General features: G+C 28.6%; 1 protein-coding gene across 2 annotated transcripts in view; it reads left to right on the top strand.

The window, feature by feature from the left end:
• The window catches only part of LOC107454693 (retinoblastoma-like protein 1), a 60,941-nt gene that overhangs the window by 37,437 nt on the left and 6,844 nt on the right, over nucleotides 1–16,660 (top strand). For both annotated transcript variants that reach the window (XM_043052517.2, XM_043052516.2), the window contains 6 exons: nucleotides 645–824; nucleotides 3,959–4,030; nucleotides 7,361–7,502; nucleotides 9,554–9,711; nucleotides 10,630–10,686; nucleotides 14,824–14,997. In XM_043052517.2, coding sequence (XP_042908451.1) covers nucleotides 645–824; nucleotides 3,959–4,030; nucleotides 7,361–7,502; nucleotides 9,554–9,711; nucleotides 10,630–10,686; nucleotides 14,824–14,997 — 783 coding nt within the window. The remainder of the gene's footprint in view (nucleotides 1–644; nucleotides 825–3,958; nucleotides 4,031–7,360; nucleotides 7,503–9,553; nucleotides 9,712–10,629; nucleotides 10,687–14,823; nucleotides 14,998–16,660) is intronic.

The following is a 16,660-nucleotide window of genomic DNA, read 5'->3' as shown; positions in this document are numbered from 1 at the left end:
GTGTATCATTTTACGTTGTTTGATGAAATGTTTGCGAGTGTGCTTGTGATCCTGAATGGATGGGTTCTGTGAGATTCTAGCACTCTTGTGTGCAACTCTGCTGCATTTTGCAAGATACTCTCAATTTTGGGCTTTATTTTCCACCCTCTGTAATCGAGCCCGAAAAATCTTCCGATTTTTTTTAATTTTTTTTTTATGGTGGCTAATATAATCAGGAAAAGAGTTCTTTGTTAGAAACTAGGGTTATTTTATCATGATCATGTTAAGTCTTTGAAAATTATTTTGCTTTTTGTTAATGTATTTAGTGATTAAAAATATTTTTTGAGNGCTTGCGCAAAATTTACTATCGTGGAAATTCAGCTTTTTTGCCTTTTGCCTAATCTCATCCCTGTAAAAAGTATTTAAAAGGTGCTTATTTTTTTGTTGAAAGATTTGTCTATGTACCCTAAAAGAGATAATTTTTCTGAAGCTTATCATATACTCCTGATAAGTAGTCAAAGTAAAAAACAATAAACAAAATTTCCATTGGTATTGTTTGTATGATTGAAAGCTTTCTTAAATTGTTAGACATTCAGAATGATGTAAAACCTTTTTTATGAATAATTTTAATAAAATTTCACAATGCTTTACTTTCAATATTTTAGGTATACCATTTGGCGGGTGTGAGATTGAAAGACTTGTGTGATAAACTTTCAATTTTGGATGAAGAATTAAGGCGAAAGATTTGGACTTGTTTTGAATATTCTATAATGCAACATACTGAACTGATGACCGATCGCCATCTGGATCAGTTGCTTATGTGTGCTGTTTATGTTATTTGTAAAGTAAGTAACTTATTTTTTTATGTATGTAATTGCATAGTTACTTTTTCACCTTTGTTTTGCTTTTAGATAAAATATTATTTTCTCTTCTGTTAGTTATTCGTTTTTCAAAACAATTCTCTTTTTCTCAAATTGTGATTCATAAGTGGGTCATTTAATGCCTTTTCCCGATTGAATTGGAACATTTTTCTTATTTTATTGTTCTCTCTATTGTTTATTGTTATTATTATTATATTCTATTATTTGCTATTTAGAACGTAAGCCTTTTTTCTTACCTTAATGTACGGGTTTACAACCTGTGGTCCGCATGCGGCCTGCGGGAACTTCTGAACGCAATAAAAAAATTTTTTTAAAAAAAGCATTTTAATTTGGATTTTTTAAACGTTATAAATTTTTTTTCATTCAAATATTTCATTCAAATTCATATTACTCTATAAACTCTTTAAATAATTAAAAGTATTTCATTTGATGCAATTATGTTATTAAGTTTAATGATAAAAACAGAGCTCATTCTAGGCAGAAAAAAGGGCAGGGTGCAAAAGTTTAAAAAAAGGGCAATATTATTCTGAAAAGGCAATAATTTCCTTCTATGTGCTTTACACCTTCTATTAAAAAACATTTTCAATTAGTAAAAGAATATTTTTTTTTTTTACTTTACTAAAAGTTTCAAAGCAATCATATTAATTACTTATTTTTATTAATAAATTAACATATATATCAAGTTGATAGTGGACAAGTGCAACAAGGGGGTGTGATGGCTATTTCTCCTTTCCCATATAAATCTATGTATTGACAGCAATGACAAACTAAATAAAAAGAGTTAAAAATAACAAAAGTTTAAGAAATCCATTGTAGAGATAAAGGAAAAAATAAAGGTTGAGGAAAGAAGAGGCAAAAAGGGTATGGAGTCCATTACATCAGGGCACTAATTTACTTCAGGGGCAACAGGGTGGATTCTTTTGACTAAAAGGGCAGCAGGGTGCTGCGCCCTGTTCACCCTGCCTAGAATGAGCTCTGATAAAAATATTTAGTGCTTAGAACACTATTGTTTATGTAAAAATTATCATATTTGCCGCTAACACGACTAAATATGTGTGCTGCCCTTCGTTAATCAACCTGTTGTGCAAATGGCCCTTCACTCAAGAAGATTGTGCACCCCTACATTATAGTTTTTTTTTTTTTTTTTAGAAGTGGGTAAGTGATATAAGAAGAATGTGAACCTTATTTCTTATTTTATGGATATTTTTTCCTTATTTTTCATTTTTATTATTTGTGTATGCAAGGGTCTGTCCAGGGTAAATTTACTACCGTAAAAAAATTAACTTAAGGAAGAACGGTAATTTCACAAAATATTTTTTAAAAAACAAGTTCTAAGAGTCTCCTCCCCGCCTCTTAAAATTTTGTTTTTGTGTCCCCGTAAAAACCAATGATTCCCGGGTTAAATACACATCTTGACTTTCGATTGAACCCTGCCGTGTATTGCTATTATGACCTAGTAAAAGAATTCGCTTCCCACAGAAAAAAGAGCACTTTTCTTCCCCGCTTAAGCCATATTATGGCAAACTTTTTTTTTACAGAGTGTTTTTTAAAATTAAATAACGAGTCTCTCCCCCTGCAATTTTTACAGGAAGTTAAAATTTGAACTATTATCATACGCATTGTTTTAAATTTATTCTAGCATACATTTATTTGTTTATGAAATATTTTTTCCTCTGTGAAATTTATTTCTGTATGACCCCGTCAAAATGTTCTCTTTTTAGTGCTAGTACTATTAAATTCATGTTTTTATTAAATTTTGATACAATTTTAAGTCCAAAACTTTTGAATAGCAAATTTTTTTTTATAGATGGGGATAAATTTATAGAAATTTACCAGTCTTAAATGATTTTTATTTGTAATAATTATTTTTGAATGCATTTTATTATTTTACCATATTTTTGGTTGATTTTTTAATAAAATTTTTAATTTTCCCAAATTATGTTTAAATTTTCACAAAATAAATGCCTTTTGGTGACCCATAACTATTTTCCCTTTTCTTTATGCATCTATCACAATTTTCATAAAGTGAAACTGAAACCCAAAATTAGGAACTGAAACTAAAATCTGTCTGTCAAAATTCTAATCCAATAATATAATTTCTCAAATTAAATCTAGCCAATCATTGCACATTAAAGGTGTGGCTAATTCATTTCTCTGGTGAGATCCGAACCAAACACAGTATCTTTCTCTGCTAAAACTCATTGCAAACGGGCGTGTAGTCCTATCTCTCTATAATCTTATTATTTTGCCGTAGCGTATATGTTTGTGATGTGGTTAATAAAATCTTAATGTTGAACCTGTAAACCTTCTGATACTTTAAGTGTACCTACTCACCACAATACCATAGCCTCTTAAAAAAAACCTAGACAGACCCAGGCTATGTATTATGTAAAATATATATATTTCCTGAAAGACTGGAATTCTATGAAATATCGAGGCATGTTCTATATAACTGACGTATTTCAAATTTTGCTGATTTCTCATTCTATACAGTGCCTAGGTATTCCATCAAATGCCAGATTCAAAAATTTGCTAGTAATATGAATAAATATGGTATTGTTTTTTAACTAATCAAAACAGAACAAGTAAGAAATAATAAGAAGAATTGAAAGAAGAAATTCATAAAAAAGGGGTTAACATGCAATCGTCCAAAAACTTTTTCCTTTTGCACCTTAGATTATGAATAAATATTTTTTTTAAATCATATTTATGAAAATATCAAGTTTACTGTATTTATTTAGTTAAACTGTTGTTTTGTTGAAGAACACAGAAGCAATGCCAGCAAATAAAGAGTTTATTAAAATACAACTTGAGGAAATAACATCTTGCACACACAGTGCTATGCAAAAGAAAAATACATCTTAATCAGTCATCATGGCTTATGATGCGTATTAGGTATTTCACTGTCAACAATGAAGTTAAATTATTAAGAAAAATGAATAAATAATAATGTGATTTGGTGATAGTTTTTATCACATTACACAGCAAAGTAATTTAATTTTGAATTAAATTCGTGTTTGCTTTTTAATCATTTATGCTTATTATGGCAATGTATTTTTTGTGCTCTTTAGTATTAAAATCCCAACTTTAATTTATAGGTTACAAAAGAAGATAGAAGTTTTCAAGAAATTATGAAACATTATAGGTTACAACCACAAGCTGCTAGTCATGTAAGTCTATTGTATTATATTTTCCTATCATATTACTGATATCAAAAATATTATTTGTGTTAAAATGGTCTGCAACTTCACTTTGTTGTTCTAGATCAGTGGTTTCCAACTGGCAGCCCGGGGTCTCTAAAAACTCTATATCTATTTAAAATACTTTTCTCTTTAATAAAGACTTAATTTCTTCGTTTCTGTGAAATTTATCATACCAACGGTGCAAAAAAAAATTATTCCTCAGGTTTTGCATCCAAGAAAATATTTATTCAAATGCAAAAATAATCCTGTTTGTTGCTCTTTTTTATTTAATTTTTTCATATTTTGTGAATATAATTTAGCATGTGTGTATCAGAAATTTTCTCGAAGAAATTCTCCGATTTAACTTTTTGAAACCACTCATAAATATTAATATTTTTGAACGAAAATATTTACACACACATTTGTAAATTTGAAATTTGTAAATATCTATTTTCTGGTGGTTGCAGCAGACAAACCTCAATTTCATCATTGAACATTTTGTGTGCTACTATGTAAGTTGTAATACCAACCTTTTTAAAGTTTTATATCTTAACAATTAGATATCTGTTGCACATTAATTGTTTAATACATAGACGCACATCCAAGTTATTGTAGCCCGAATTTTTTGTTATGCAATTAAATATTTTTAAAAATCTACTTCTTATTTTAATTTGTAATTCAATAATTTTGTTTTGTACAACTTTGTAAAAATCTGATAGTAATATTTAATGTTCCTTCAAATATAAAAGAGTCCTGCATAAAATTTTGATAAAGTTGCGGCCCTCCATTTGATTTGTGTTTTTAATTGTGGCCCCCGGCCTCATGTAAGTTGGAAACCCTGTTCTAGATTATCAGGAAAGTTTTTTTAATACTTTAAGGAAAAACCCTATTTTATGTCTTTACAATTATTTTTATTTCTGAAATATAAGATTGTTTTACAGAAATTGTTAGCATGCTGTAAAGCGTGTTGGACAGATTTTAAATTCATATTTTTGTAAAATTTTAAGTATATGCTTTTGCTATTTTTTTGGGCATCATAATTTTTTTTTTTTTTTTTTACATTTTATAATCGTTTTTGAACAGCCCACCCAATTTTTTTTTGGTTTATGACTACTAATATTCAACTCCGTCACCTTGTTATTTTGAACCAAAAGACAAGAAAACTCCTGGATCATGTACTCTGGAAAAATTTGTCTTCGTGAAAGACTTTTTGATGGAATTAACCAGGGTTCGCCAAGTGGGCCCACTTTGAAAAAACCCGCCCGGGTTTTATTGGGTGGGCCCACCTTGAAAAAACCCACTTGGAACGATAAGTGGGTTTTTTCAAAAAAAATTTTTTTTTTTTTACTAAAACTTATTGTTTTGCATTTACTTTTATATAATTTATTGTGCAGCATAAATTTGTCAAATAGAGTTGCATGATTTATGTGATTAAGTTTTTAATATTAGTAAAAGAAACTCGAATCTTCATATAGTTTTATAGTAGGTACTATTGAAAACTTTAAATGGGTTTTTTCAAAAAGTAATATTTTAATGATATTAAATCAAATAAAAATTTAAATAATATAGTCTGAAAAGATCAATTTTTCAACTATAGTTGCATGCTTTATATATTAATAAACAGGTAATATAATACNATTTTCCTATCATATTACTGATATTAAAAATATTATTTGTGTTAAAATGGTCTGCAACTTCACTTTGTTGTTCTAGATCAGTGGTTTCCAACTGGCGGCCCAGGGGCCGCATCTGGCCCGCGAAGCCATTTTTTTGTGGCCCACGAACTAAAATATATTAGTTGTCATTTTTTGCGAACAATTTTCGTAAAAACTCTATATGGATTTAAAATACTTTTCTCTTTAATAAAGATCTAATTTCTTCGTTTCTCGTTTATGTGAAATTTATCATACCAACGGTGCAAAAAAAATTATTTCTCAGGTTTTGCATCCAAGAAAATATTTATTCAAATGCAAAAATAATCCTGTATGTTGCTCTTTTTTATTTCATTTTTTCATATTTTGTGAATATAATTTAGCATATGTGTATCAGAAATTTTCTCGAAGAAATTCTCCGATTTAACTTTTTGAAACCACTCATAAATAATATTTTTGGTCATAATCATAATAATAATCATAATATTTTTGGACGAAAATATTTACACACACATTTGAAATTTGTAAATATCTATTTTCTGGTGGTTGCAGCAGACAAACCTCAATTTCGTCATTGAACATTTTGTGTGCTACTATGTAAGTTGCAATACCAACCTTTTTAAAGTTTTATATCTTAACAATTAGATATCTGTTGCACATTAATTGTTTAATACATGGGCGCACATCAAAGTTATTGTAGCGCGAATTTTTCGATATGCAATTAAATATTTTTAAAAATCTACTTCTTATTTTAATTTGTAATTCAATCATTTTGTTTTGTACAACTTGGTAAAAATCTGATGGTAATATTTAATGTTCCTTCAAACATAAAAGAGTCCTGCATAAAATTTTGATAAAGCTGCGGCCCTCCATTTGATTTGTGTTTTTAATTGTGGCCCCCGGCCTCATGTAAGTTAGAAACCCCTGTTCTACATTATCAGGAAAGTTTTTTTAATACTTTAAGGAAGAACCCTATTTTATGCCTTTATAATTATTTTTATTTCTGAAATATAAGATTGTTTTACAGAAATTGTTAGCATGCTGCAAAGGGTGTTGGACAGATCTTAAATTCATATTTTTGTAAAATTTTAAGCATATGCTTTTGCTATTTTTTTGGGCATCATAATTTTTTTTTTTTACATTTTATAATCGTCTTTGAACAGCCCACCCAATTTTTTTTGGTTTATGACTACTAATATTCAACTCCGTCACCTTGTTATTTTGAACCAAAAGACAAGAAAACTCCTGGATCATGTACTCCGGAAAAATTTGCCTTCGTGAAAGACTTTTTGATGGAATTAACCCACATTAACATTACATGAAGAAGAAAACCTTCCTTGGTTAGCCTGACATCAAGGGGACTCTAACCCATAATCTGTTTACTACTGAGGATATTGTAGGTGGTGCAAACAGGATGCAGAATTTGTATCGACCAGCCATTGCTGGGATTCGAACCTGGTTCACTTTAATGGAAGGAGAACGCTCTCTCCCCTGAGCCATCACGGCTCTTGGGCATCATAGTTACAATAAATGCATTAAAATTTTGTATTGCTTAAATATTTTATGTCCTATGTGATCTGTAATTTAAAGGATGTTTATAGGTGATTGATTGTCACTCTCTGTATGTGTGAATTTACAATTAATGTGTGCATCATTTTTTGCTTAGGTTTACAGAAGTGTTCTTTTAGCTAACAAAAGTAATAAAAAGCGACGAACTTCAGGCAGTAGTGACAATAGCAAAGACGAGTCCGGTTCGAATTCTCCAGTGCCGTCTGAAAACTCTAAAAATGACACTAGTGAAGACAAAGGTGCCTTTTCTACTTTTATTTCTGTAAAATCTTTCAGAAATAGTAATATTTTTATAAAATAAAATTAATTATTTTTTTTCCTTAAATATCATTGCAATAGTTGAATTTTTTCCCCTGTAATTTATTTGTTTCAAAATGCAAGTTTTGGAGTTCATTTTAAGAGGTCGCTATACCACCAAATTCAGGGTTGCCACTCCATAGTGAAAACCGTAAAAATACTGGGAATTTAAAAATCGCCTAAAATAACAGGGAACTTTGAGTTTTTCTTTAGAAACTCGGAAAATACAGGAAATTTTGTTACTTATTTTCTTATATTAAAAAATTGTAACCACTCAAAATGCAGTCTATGTGATAATTAAGGATGATATTTTAGCTATATTAAATTAGTTCGTTTACTACAGCATTATTTGTTTTAAGTATGTTCAGCTGTTTCTTTTATCTCCTAGTGTTTTCAGCAATTAAAACTTATATAGTTAGCCCAATACAGCTCATACAAGAGTGCAATGATTGTGTTTTCCCTCTTGTGCATAATATGTAGAGGGAAAACACAGGGAATTTTTTTCCCGGATTTGAGTGGCAACCCTGAAATTTCTTTACGGCTGTATAAGTAATTCAAAATTTAACATATTGAAAAAAATGAGAAAATAAAGTCAAGTAAACCTAGAGTAAGCAATGAAGTTTCAAATGTTGAAATGCAGACTAGTTATTCTGTCGTAATTTGTTTGCATTTTGTTATATAAAAAAATAATATTTCAAACACATAAAATTCCATGGTTTACTGTAGGTCAGGGGTGGCGAACCTTTATGCACCAACGTGCCATTTTTTCTAAAAAATTTTTTTTTATTTGGTCATAGACGTGCCGTCAAACAATTTTGACTTCGTGATTATTGAGAAAATAATAACACTAAATACTATCAACTCAAAACTCTTAATTTACTATGAAAAAGAATACATTTCGCAATGTCTCAGTTACACGCGTAATTCTACGTAATGTAACATCAGTGTGACTTCTGTTGTTGCAGATTAGATGACAAATAACTTACATTAGGTTGTAAGATGTTGTTTTAAGCAGGACTGTTGATTATTTTGCTAGTTATTTATTGTTAGCTTGTTCTTTATGGTAATTAATTGTTTTTTGGTATTAATTGTAATTTTTTTGTTAATAATTGTTTATTTAATTTATGTTTGTTTTTGTGAATTTTAATTTAATTGGTAAATTGCTTCACAGTGAACTTCGTGATCGGTGCCGTGACCAAAATATTATATGGCGTGCCATTGGTTTGCCATCCCTGCTCTAGGTTAACTAACTTCATTTTTACAATGCGTTTAATTTTAAAATGCTAATAGGGTGAAGGAGAATTTGCCATGAAAAGTTTTATCTAATTTTACAGCATCCTCTGAATTGATACTATGGTATACTATTGTGCAATGAGACCTTTTAATCCTGTGACCAGTCTTATAAAACCACAATTTTTTATCCTTTTAATTAATTGTTTAAAAGTCCTTGAGATACCTAACATATTCACTGCACTTTTGAGAGTATTGGAACACAATAAAATTGTTTGATTAAGGAAGTTATTTAATTATTGTTTGATTATATGATTACATATTTTGAATAAATATTGATATAAAGAGTATCAACTCATTTATACTGGTTATATATATTGGTATTTAACTATTATAATTTGTTCGGTACTCATTTTACCAAAATTATCTTCGGGACTCTGAATAAAGTAAATTTGAAATTATAAATATGCAGCATATTTTAATGCTGTTTTGCCTCAGTTATGCTTAAGTACAGCTAATTATACTTTTTGTTTGTTTGTTTTTTTAGAAGTAATCTGATTTATGTTTATTGTTGCCAAAAAAAAATCTAGATATTTCTTTGGTCAACTTGATAACTTATGTTGATGCATTGAGAATTGTTTTGTCCGCTCAGAGTCCAATATAAGGAGAGACAACTCTATTTGTTTCTATTAAGTGAACAAATTAAGTTTTATTTCTAACCCATTAAATAACCTTTTTATAATTAGTTTAATTTTTATTTTAGAATCAAAAAGGACGGAACACCTCAGCACTATTCGCTCGTCTAGCACTTTGCCGGTGCCTCACCCGGGAAGTCAACCGCCCACACCCACAAAACTTGCTGGAACGGGTACTCATTTTGAGTTTGAAGAAAGAGGAGATTTAATAAAGTTCTACAATAAGGTGATAATTTTATTTTGTGTGCAAACAGAGATGATTGTGCTCCGGAAAAATCCGGATTTTTCTTTAACCGCTATCCGGAGCTCCAAGGTCCAGAAATTTCAACTTATGTTTCATTGCAGGTTATGTTAAGAACGTATATTTTTCCGAAACTTAAATTTTTCCTGGCAAACGATATTTTTACGAAAGACTTTTTCATTCTTTGTTGGCAAGCTGCTAGCAATATAAACAGATCCGGTTTTAGTCAATTGTTTATTTATACTATTACTAGTGTGTGCAAAGGTATGACGACTGTGCCTGATGAATATTGAATCAAACATGCTATTGATTTTAAGATGAAGCAATTTCATGTTTTGAAAATAGCAATGGTTTCAGTTTACAAAGACTAATTTTTTGAAATGCATGATTAAATGACGATTTTACTCAAGAAATTTTCAGGATTTTTACTTAGGCTCACAGTTACCCCTGTGTAAATGTCTTGGTAGGACCTCCACAAATTGTAATTCAAGAAATTGTCAAATAAATTAACTGTCTGTTTTAGGTGAGAATGTTTTTCCTGATTTGAAATCATTCTATTATTTATCCATTTAAAAATTCTTTATTTTTCCACATCAATCTGTTGCTTGTCAACAGTTATAGTTAGTTATTTAGAATGAATTTTTTTACATAATAATTATATCAGACTCAAGCTTTTAAGATCACTAAAGTGAGATATTTTGCATCAAACGTTAAATGAAAGTTGATAGTTCAAAACCATTTTAAAAATTGATTTGCTTGAGTAAAAGTAATCAGATTCATAAACGTAGTAAATATTAATTTTATAAGGTATATCTCTAAATTTTTATTTTATTTTGTTAAGTGATTAAGTTTTCCATATTGCTTTTTATCTTAGATATTTTAACATATTTCATCTTATTTTAGGTCTATGTGCCAAGAATTCAAAGGTTTGCTTACAAGTTTTCTCAAACGAACAACGGGGTTTGTAAATTTTTATTTATTTTAATTTCTTTTTTTTAAAAAATAAAACTGAATGAATGGCAAGGGTACTGGTTGTTTCCAAGTTTAATGATTTTTTATCTTATAAATTACAGGGACATCAGACCTTTTTTTCCCTACTTACTTTATTTTTAAAAATCATCTGTCATTTCTGATAAGTGCGTAATTTTATTTTATTTTTTTTCAAAAGTGAGATTTTTTTTCTTCACCGTGTCAATTTTCGCCATAAATTATGCAAAAGCGTGCTTTTCACATTGTTCAACGTTTTCACAATTCACCACAAGCTATTTTGGCGTACCGTCAGTCCATAGCGTATGAAAGCACCAATCATTTGTATTTTCGCCTGCATTTTGCAATATATTCACAATTCCGGGCTTCATTTTCCACCCTCTGAAGCCTATCCGAAAAAAGTTACTTTATCATGATAATTTCAAGTCTTTTCAATTATTTTGCATTTTGTCAATGCATATAGTGCTTAAAAGGTGCTTATTTTTTGTTTCTTTGACTTTCCTTTTGTTTCCTTGTTCTTTGATTTTCCTCGTTGATTTTTCCTTTTGGATGTAAAAAAATTTTAAATTTCTTCTCTGCAGAAATTTTTGAAAGATTTTTTTTTTCTGAATTATATTTAAACGGTGCTTTTCTCTTGCATAGGATTGGATAGAAATGCTCATGATTTTTCTATTTTCATTTCTTTATTGCAGAAATTCTCGTAAGATATTTTTTACTTTGCGGAACTAGTTTCAAAAAATGCTTTTTTCGCCCCATTAAAGGGGGAATGAAATACTCTTGATTTTTCTATTCTTATTTGGGAATAAAGAATTTTAACATTGATTGACTTCAACAAGAATTTCAATTAGCTAATATTAAAAAAAAAAAAAAAAAATTAAATCTGAAATTGCGAATGTTTATTAGATTGTTTGCTCTAAAAATCATGTTCTTTCTTTTATTTTTTATAGACAACTCCATGTTGTACATTTTAATAAAATTTAACTGTGAGTTGGAATTTTGTTACAAATTCAGATTTGTAGCAAAATAATTAATTTGTCTATGCATACATTTTCCCTTTCTTTTTTTTTTTCTTTTTTTTTTTTTAATTTGGTTGAAATAAAATTGATGCATCGATCAAAATGTTTCAATTTAATCGTTAAGACAAGTGAATTAATTTTTGATTACAAAAGACAAAGAAATAACAAAAATGATTATGATGCATATATTAGAATTAAAATGTTAATATAAAGACCACGGTCAATATTACTGTCAAAACCGCTGATAATGTATTAAATACAGAAATGTTTTATTTTGACCAAAAGATAGATTAATTTATAAATCATTATATTATTAAATAATAATAAAAAAATGGTAAAAAAGCCTCATAGTAGTTTCAGCAGAAAATTAGGCAAAAGAAATACTAGACCAAATCAAGAATATTTTAGTGCAAAATATTCTTTTAAAAAATATAGAGCAAGAGGAAAAACAAACTAAGTTATAATTTACTAAACTAAACATCTATCTTAATGTTACAGTTTGCTAAATGAAATGCTGTTTTTCCCTCAACTTCGTAAAAACTGATGAGCTGAAATTTTATTTCGAAAATTATATAGAAATTTTATTTAAAAAATTAAATAAACTTTTTTTTAATAATTTTTAAGAAATTANAGGAAAAACCAACTAAGTTATAATGTACTAAACTAAACATCTATCTTAATGTTACAGTTTGCTAAATGAAATGCTGTTTTTCCCTCAACTTTGTAAAAACTGATGAGCTAAAATTTTATTTCGAAAATTATATAAAAATTTTATTTCAAAAATTAAATAAACTTTTTATTTTATTTCAGAATGATGTTATTCAATAAAAAAAAATATATGAAAGTTCAAATCATATTTTAATATTGAGAGTACTGACTTTGTCGTCACCAAACTTAAAAAATAATTTTTTATTAAACTTGCTAAGAATTAAGCCTTTAAGAAATCCTTTAACTAAAAATTCAGCATATGCATATTTGAGAATAAAAACTAAACAAAAAAATATATTTAACCTTCTATTGTTTTCGATCATAACATGCTCATTTGACGTAAACGTTATTTTTTTAATAATTTTTAAGAAATTAATTGATTGCCATAAATACAAGTTTGGATGATAAAAAAAAAACAGTAAGTTATAAGCAAGCGCACCTATTTAATAACAAATGTTATTGTTTTCTGTATACTCTTACACTCACACTTAAACTAGAATTAAAACTCTAATAAGTTAATGCATGACACGTAGCCTTTTTGAAAAGTGCTTAAAGGTGCTAATTTTTGTTTTTTAAAAGTGCTTTTTTGATTGGGTGTTTTTAAAAAGTGCTTCATTTTCTTTACCGTGTCGATTTTCGCCGCGAATTATGCAAAAGCATGCTTTTCACATTGTTCTATTAAACGATCTCACAATTCATTCAACCATAATCCAATTCATCCTACCGTCCATAGCTTTATGAAAACACCAATCATTTTACATGTTTGATGCAATACTTGGGAGAGTCCGCATGTGCGTCTATTGAGCTCGGTTCTGTGAGATTCTGCTCTCTCGTATGCAACTCTGCTGTATTTTGCAAGATATTCTCAATTTCATGCTTCGTTCCCCCCCCCNTAATTTCCCCTCTGATGTCAAACCAAAAAATCACTCATCTTTTTATGGTGGCTATTATAATCAAGGAAAGAGTTTTTTGTCAGAAACTGATTATTTTATCATGATTATGTAACGTCTTTAAAATTATTTTGCATTTTGTTAATGTATGTACTGCTTAAATTATTTTTTTTTCAGTGCTTAAAAAGTATATTTAAAAGGTGCTTATTTTTTATTGAAAGATCTGGCTACGCACTCTGTAATAACTAACAGCAAATTGCCAAAACATAAAAAATATTTGCAGGGTGTGAGCAAAAAATAAAATGAAGTGCAATGTCTTTTGACTTCACTGATTACACTGAATAGTTGGCTATAATGTGTAAAATAGGCGACATGATAGATTGGGATCAACCGAAGTAAAAATGCATTATTTTGCAGTACGCAACAAAATGTCCAAAAATAACAGAAGTGTATTTCTTTTGGGAATTAAGACTACTTAGCTAGTGGCTGCCTACGAATGTTTGCAACTTAAACATTTTGGTTTTAAGATTGTAAGAAGAAAACTAAGTGGAATTATGTTTGTTTTTCACTTATCTACCAGATTTATTCATACCAGAAATTTAAAAAAAAAAAGTCTTTTTGTTTATCTCTATTTTGAGTAATATTGCTCACACAAACATGGAAATAAAACTGTGGCAATAGCAAAAGGCTAATAATTTTTAATTAGTTACAAACATGTAGTTTTGTAAATTTAGTTATTAGCATTTTAAACGGGATCTCGTGATATGTCATACTTGTTATATTGAGTATTATAAAAGAGTTATAATATTGTTCTATGGCAAAAAAAAAAATCAAGAAAAAAGGTTAAAAGAGCAAATCAGGACAAAGTATTTTTTAAAAATTTGGACCCTTGCAAAAGTTTTTAAAAACATTAGTTCTTAAATGATCATATATTGTATTGAGATTTTACAATACGAGACTGTTTTAAATGTTCTAAATTCTTGTTTCAATACTGCCTTTATGTATGCTTTTAAGATGTTCACATAAATAGCAGAAACAATGCGAAATTTTGAGGATAGGAAAAAATTTTCTTTTTACAAAACAGTTAATACTGTGGGAAGAAAATTTTTTCTTGGGCGGTAAAAGTCATGGGAAAAACAGGTTCCTCCCAAGACTAAAAGTCTTGGTAAATACCAGTAAAAACAAACCATGACAACCCTGATTATGCGACACATGTGATATATAATATTTTTGTACATTAATTATTTTTTTATTTTAAATTCTATAGCTTGGAGAGAGATTGCAGATTTGAAAGCAGCGATGCAAAAATTTATAAGATCTATTAAAACGTCATATAACAAGGAATGACAAAAAATTTGAATTCTATCGTTATTTTTATGATTATATATTAACACAAAATTTTAAAAGATTTAATTATTGATAAGCATTAAAACTTAATAAGTTGAACCAATATCAGAATTTCGGGATTCAAAGTTTCATAATATTTATTTTTGTAGCTGGAATCCCCTCCTTTGTCCCCTCTGCCAAAACTGAATGCTCACCCCTCATCACCTTGGCGAAGAGTTTCCAGCAAGCACCCTGTATACATAGCTCCACTCATAAGCACCAATTTCCCCCCGTCTCCTGGGAAACCACCGCTCTCTTGCTGTTTCAACAGAAGTCCTGCTAAGGTAAGTCTTTAATCTATTTATTTCAATTTGAATTGATTATCAAAAAGTTTTTGAAATGAAGAAAAATTTTAAGATGGATTAAAGTAATTTTCAGAGTAAAATCTCCTGGGTGTATTTTAAACTTAAAAAAAAAGTGACCTTCAGTTGCTGATAATCACTATTTGCTTGTCCTATGTTAGATTTTAAACTGATGTGTGTGTCAATTTAGGTTGTAAACTGACATACAGGTTTGCCACAGGCAACTATGTACAACTATTTTCGGCCTGGGGTGACTGACAACTTTTTTGCCTGAAAAGGCTAAAACTTTATTAGGAATTGGAGACTTTCCTGTACTCTTAGCCATGTTTTTTAGCGTAAACTAGGTAGACAACCTGTGGCCCGTGGGAGCTTCTATACAAAATGAATTATGTATAATATGTTGAAATGAAAATAAAATATGTTGAAAATTTTGAATTGCAAATTTGAGTCATCACTTTTTAATGAGCTCAATTTGCTCAGATTCCATTATAAGTCTGTTTTGTTTCTCGATTGCATTTTTAACGGTTATTGTTTTAAAATTCTGCATGAGTTTTTTTTTAAAAAAAAAACAATTTTTAATACGATATTGTGAATTTCGAATTTGTTTAATTTCTTTTCCCAATAGATATATTTACTAAATCAATTCTTGATAAGATGAAAAACTTTTTCGAAAAAGTATTTTTTTTTAAAGAATTCTAGAAATTAAAAGTATTTAATTTTCAGGAAATATACTATGTTTTTTTACATAAAAATTTTTGTGTTAGAACACTAACGTTTATATAAAAATTATCATATTTGCCGCATAACTTGACTAAAGGGATCATGTTATGTGACAATTAAGTCATTTAATAAAATTTTGGTCATATTATTGAAATAATTTTGTTCTTATTTAGGCAACTATTTTCATGCTTTAGGCTAGTAAAAGCAACTATTTTGTTCATATTTTTCTCTTGCAACCATGGGCATATGATACAGCTCCTTACCATTCTAAAATCTGATTCAACAAGCCATATTAACCTATTTTAGTCCAAGCATAGAAGTTTTATAAAATGTGGCATAATTTTCATTGAAATATGCTTAAATTATATTAATAAAGGTACAAAAAAGCTATGAGAATAAAAAATATTTTATTTCAGAAATAAAATGGTGCGTATGTAGCAGGGTTTGAAAAAACCCGGGGATTTTTGAAAAAACCTAACCCGCCTGGGTTTTATTGAAAAAAAACCGGGGGAAATTGGGTTTTATTTGAAAAAACCCGGAGGAAATTGGGTTTTTCCATTTAGTGCTCATAAATTTTACTGTGAAAATATTTTTATTTATGAAATAGAGTTGTATAAGTAAACACTAAAATTTCATCTGACTTTTACCTGTTATAAAATTAAACTGGAATAAATATTTAATGGTCTTCCATGTTTTTATAATACGATTAATAGAAAGTGAAATTAAAATTACATATAATTATTAAGAGTATCTGTTACTTGCCCCTTTTTTTAAAATATTTAGATAAATATCATTTTTATATACATTTTAACTTTATAGTTTCAAAAGACAAATTAATCTTAAAATTATAAAAAAGCATATATAAAAAGTTATAGCTCATTTTTTTAAAATCAGAAAATAAAACTTTAAATTTGTTTATTGTTGT

Source organism: Parasteatoda tepidariorum, chromosome 4 (assembly GCF_043381705.1).
Source record: "Parasteatoda tepidariorum isolate YZ-2023 chromosome 4, CAS_Ptep_4.0, whole genome shotgun sequence".
Classification (NCBI taxonomy): domain Eukaryota; kingdom Metazoa; phylum Arthropoda; class Arachnida; order Araneae; family Theridiidae; genus Parasteatoda; species Parasteatoda tepidariorum.
This window is presented reverse-complemented; position numbering and strand designations above follow the sequence as displayed.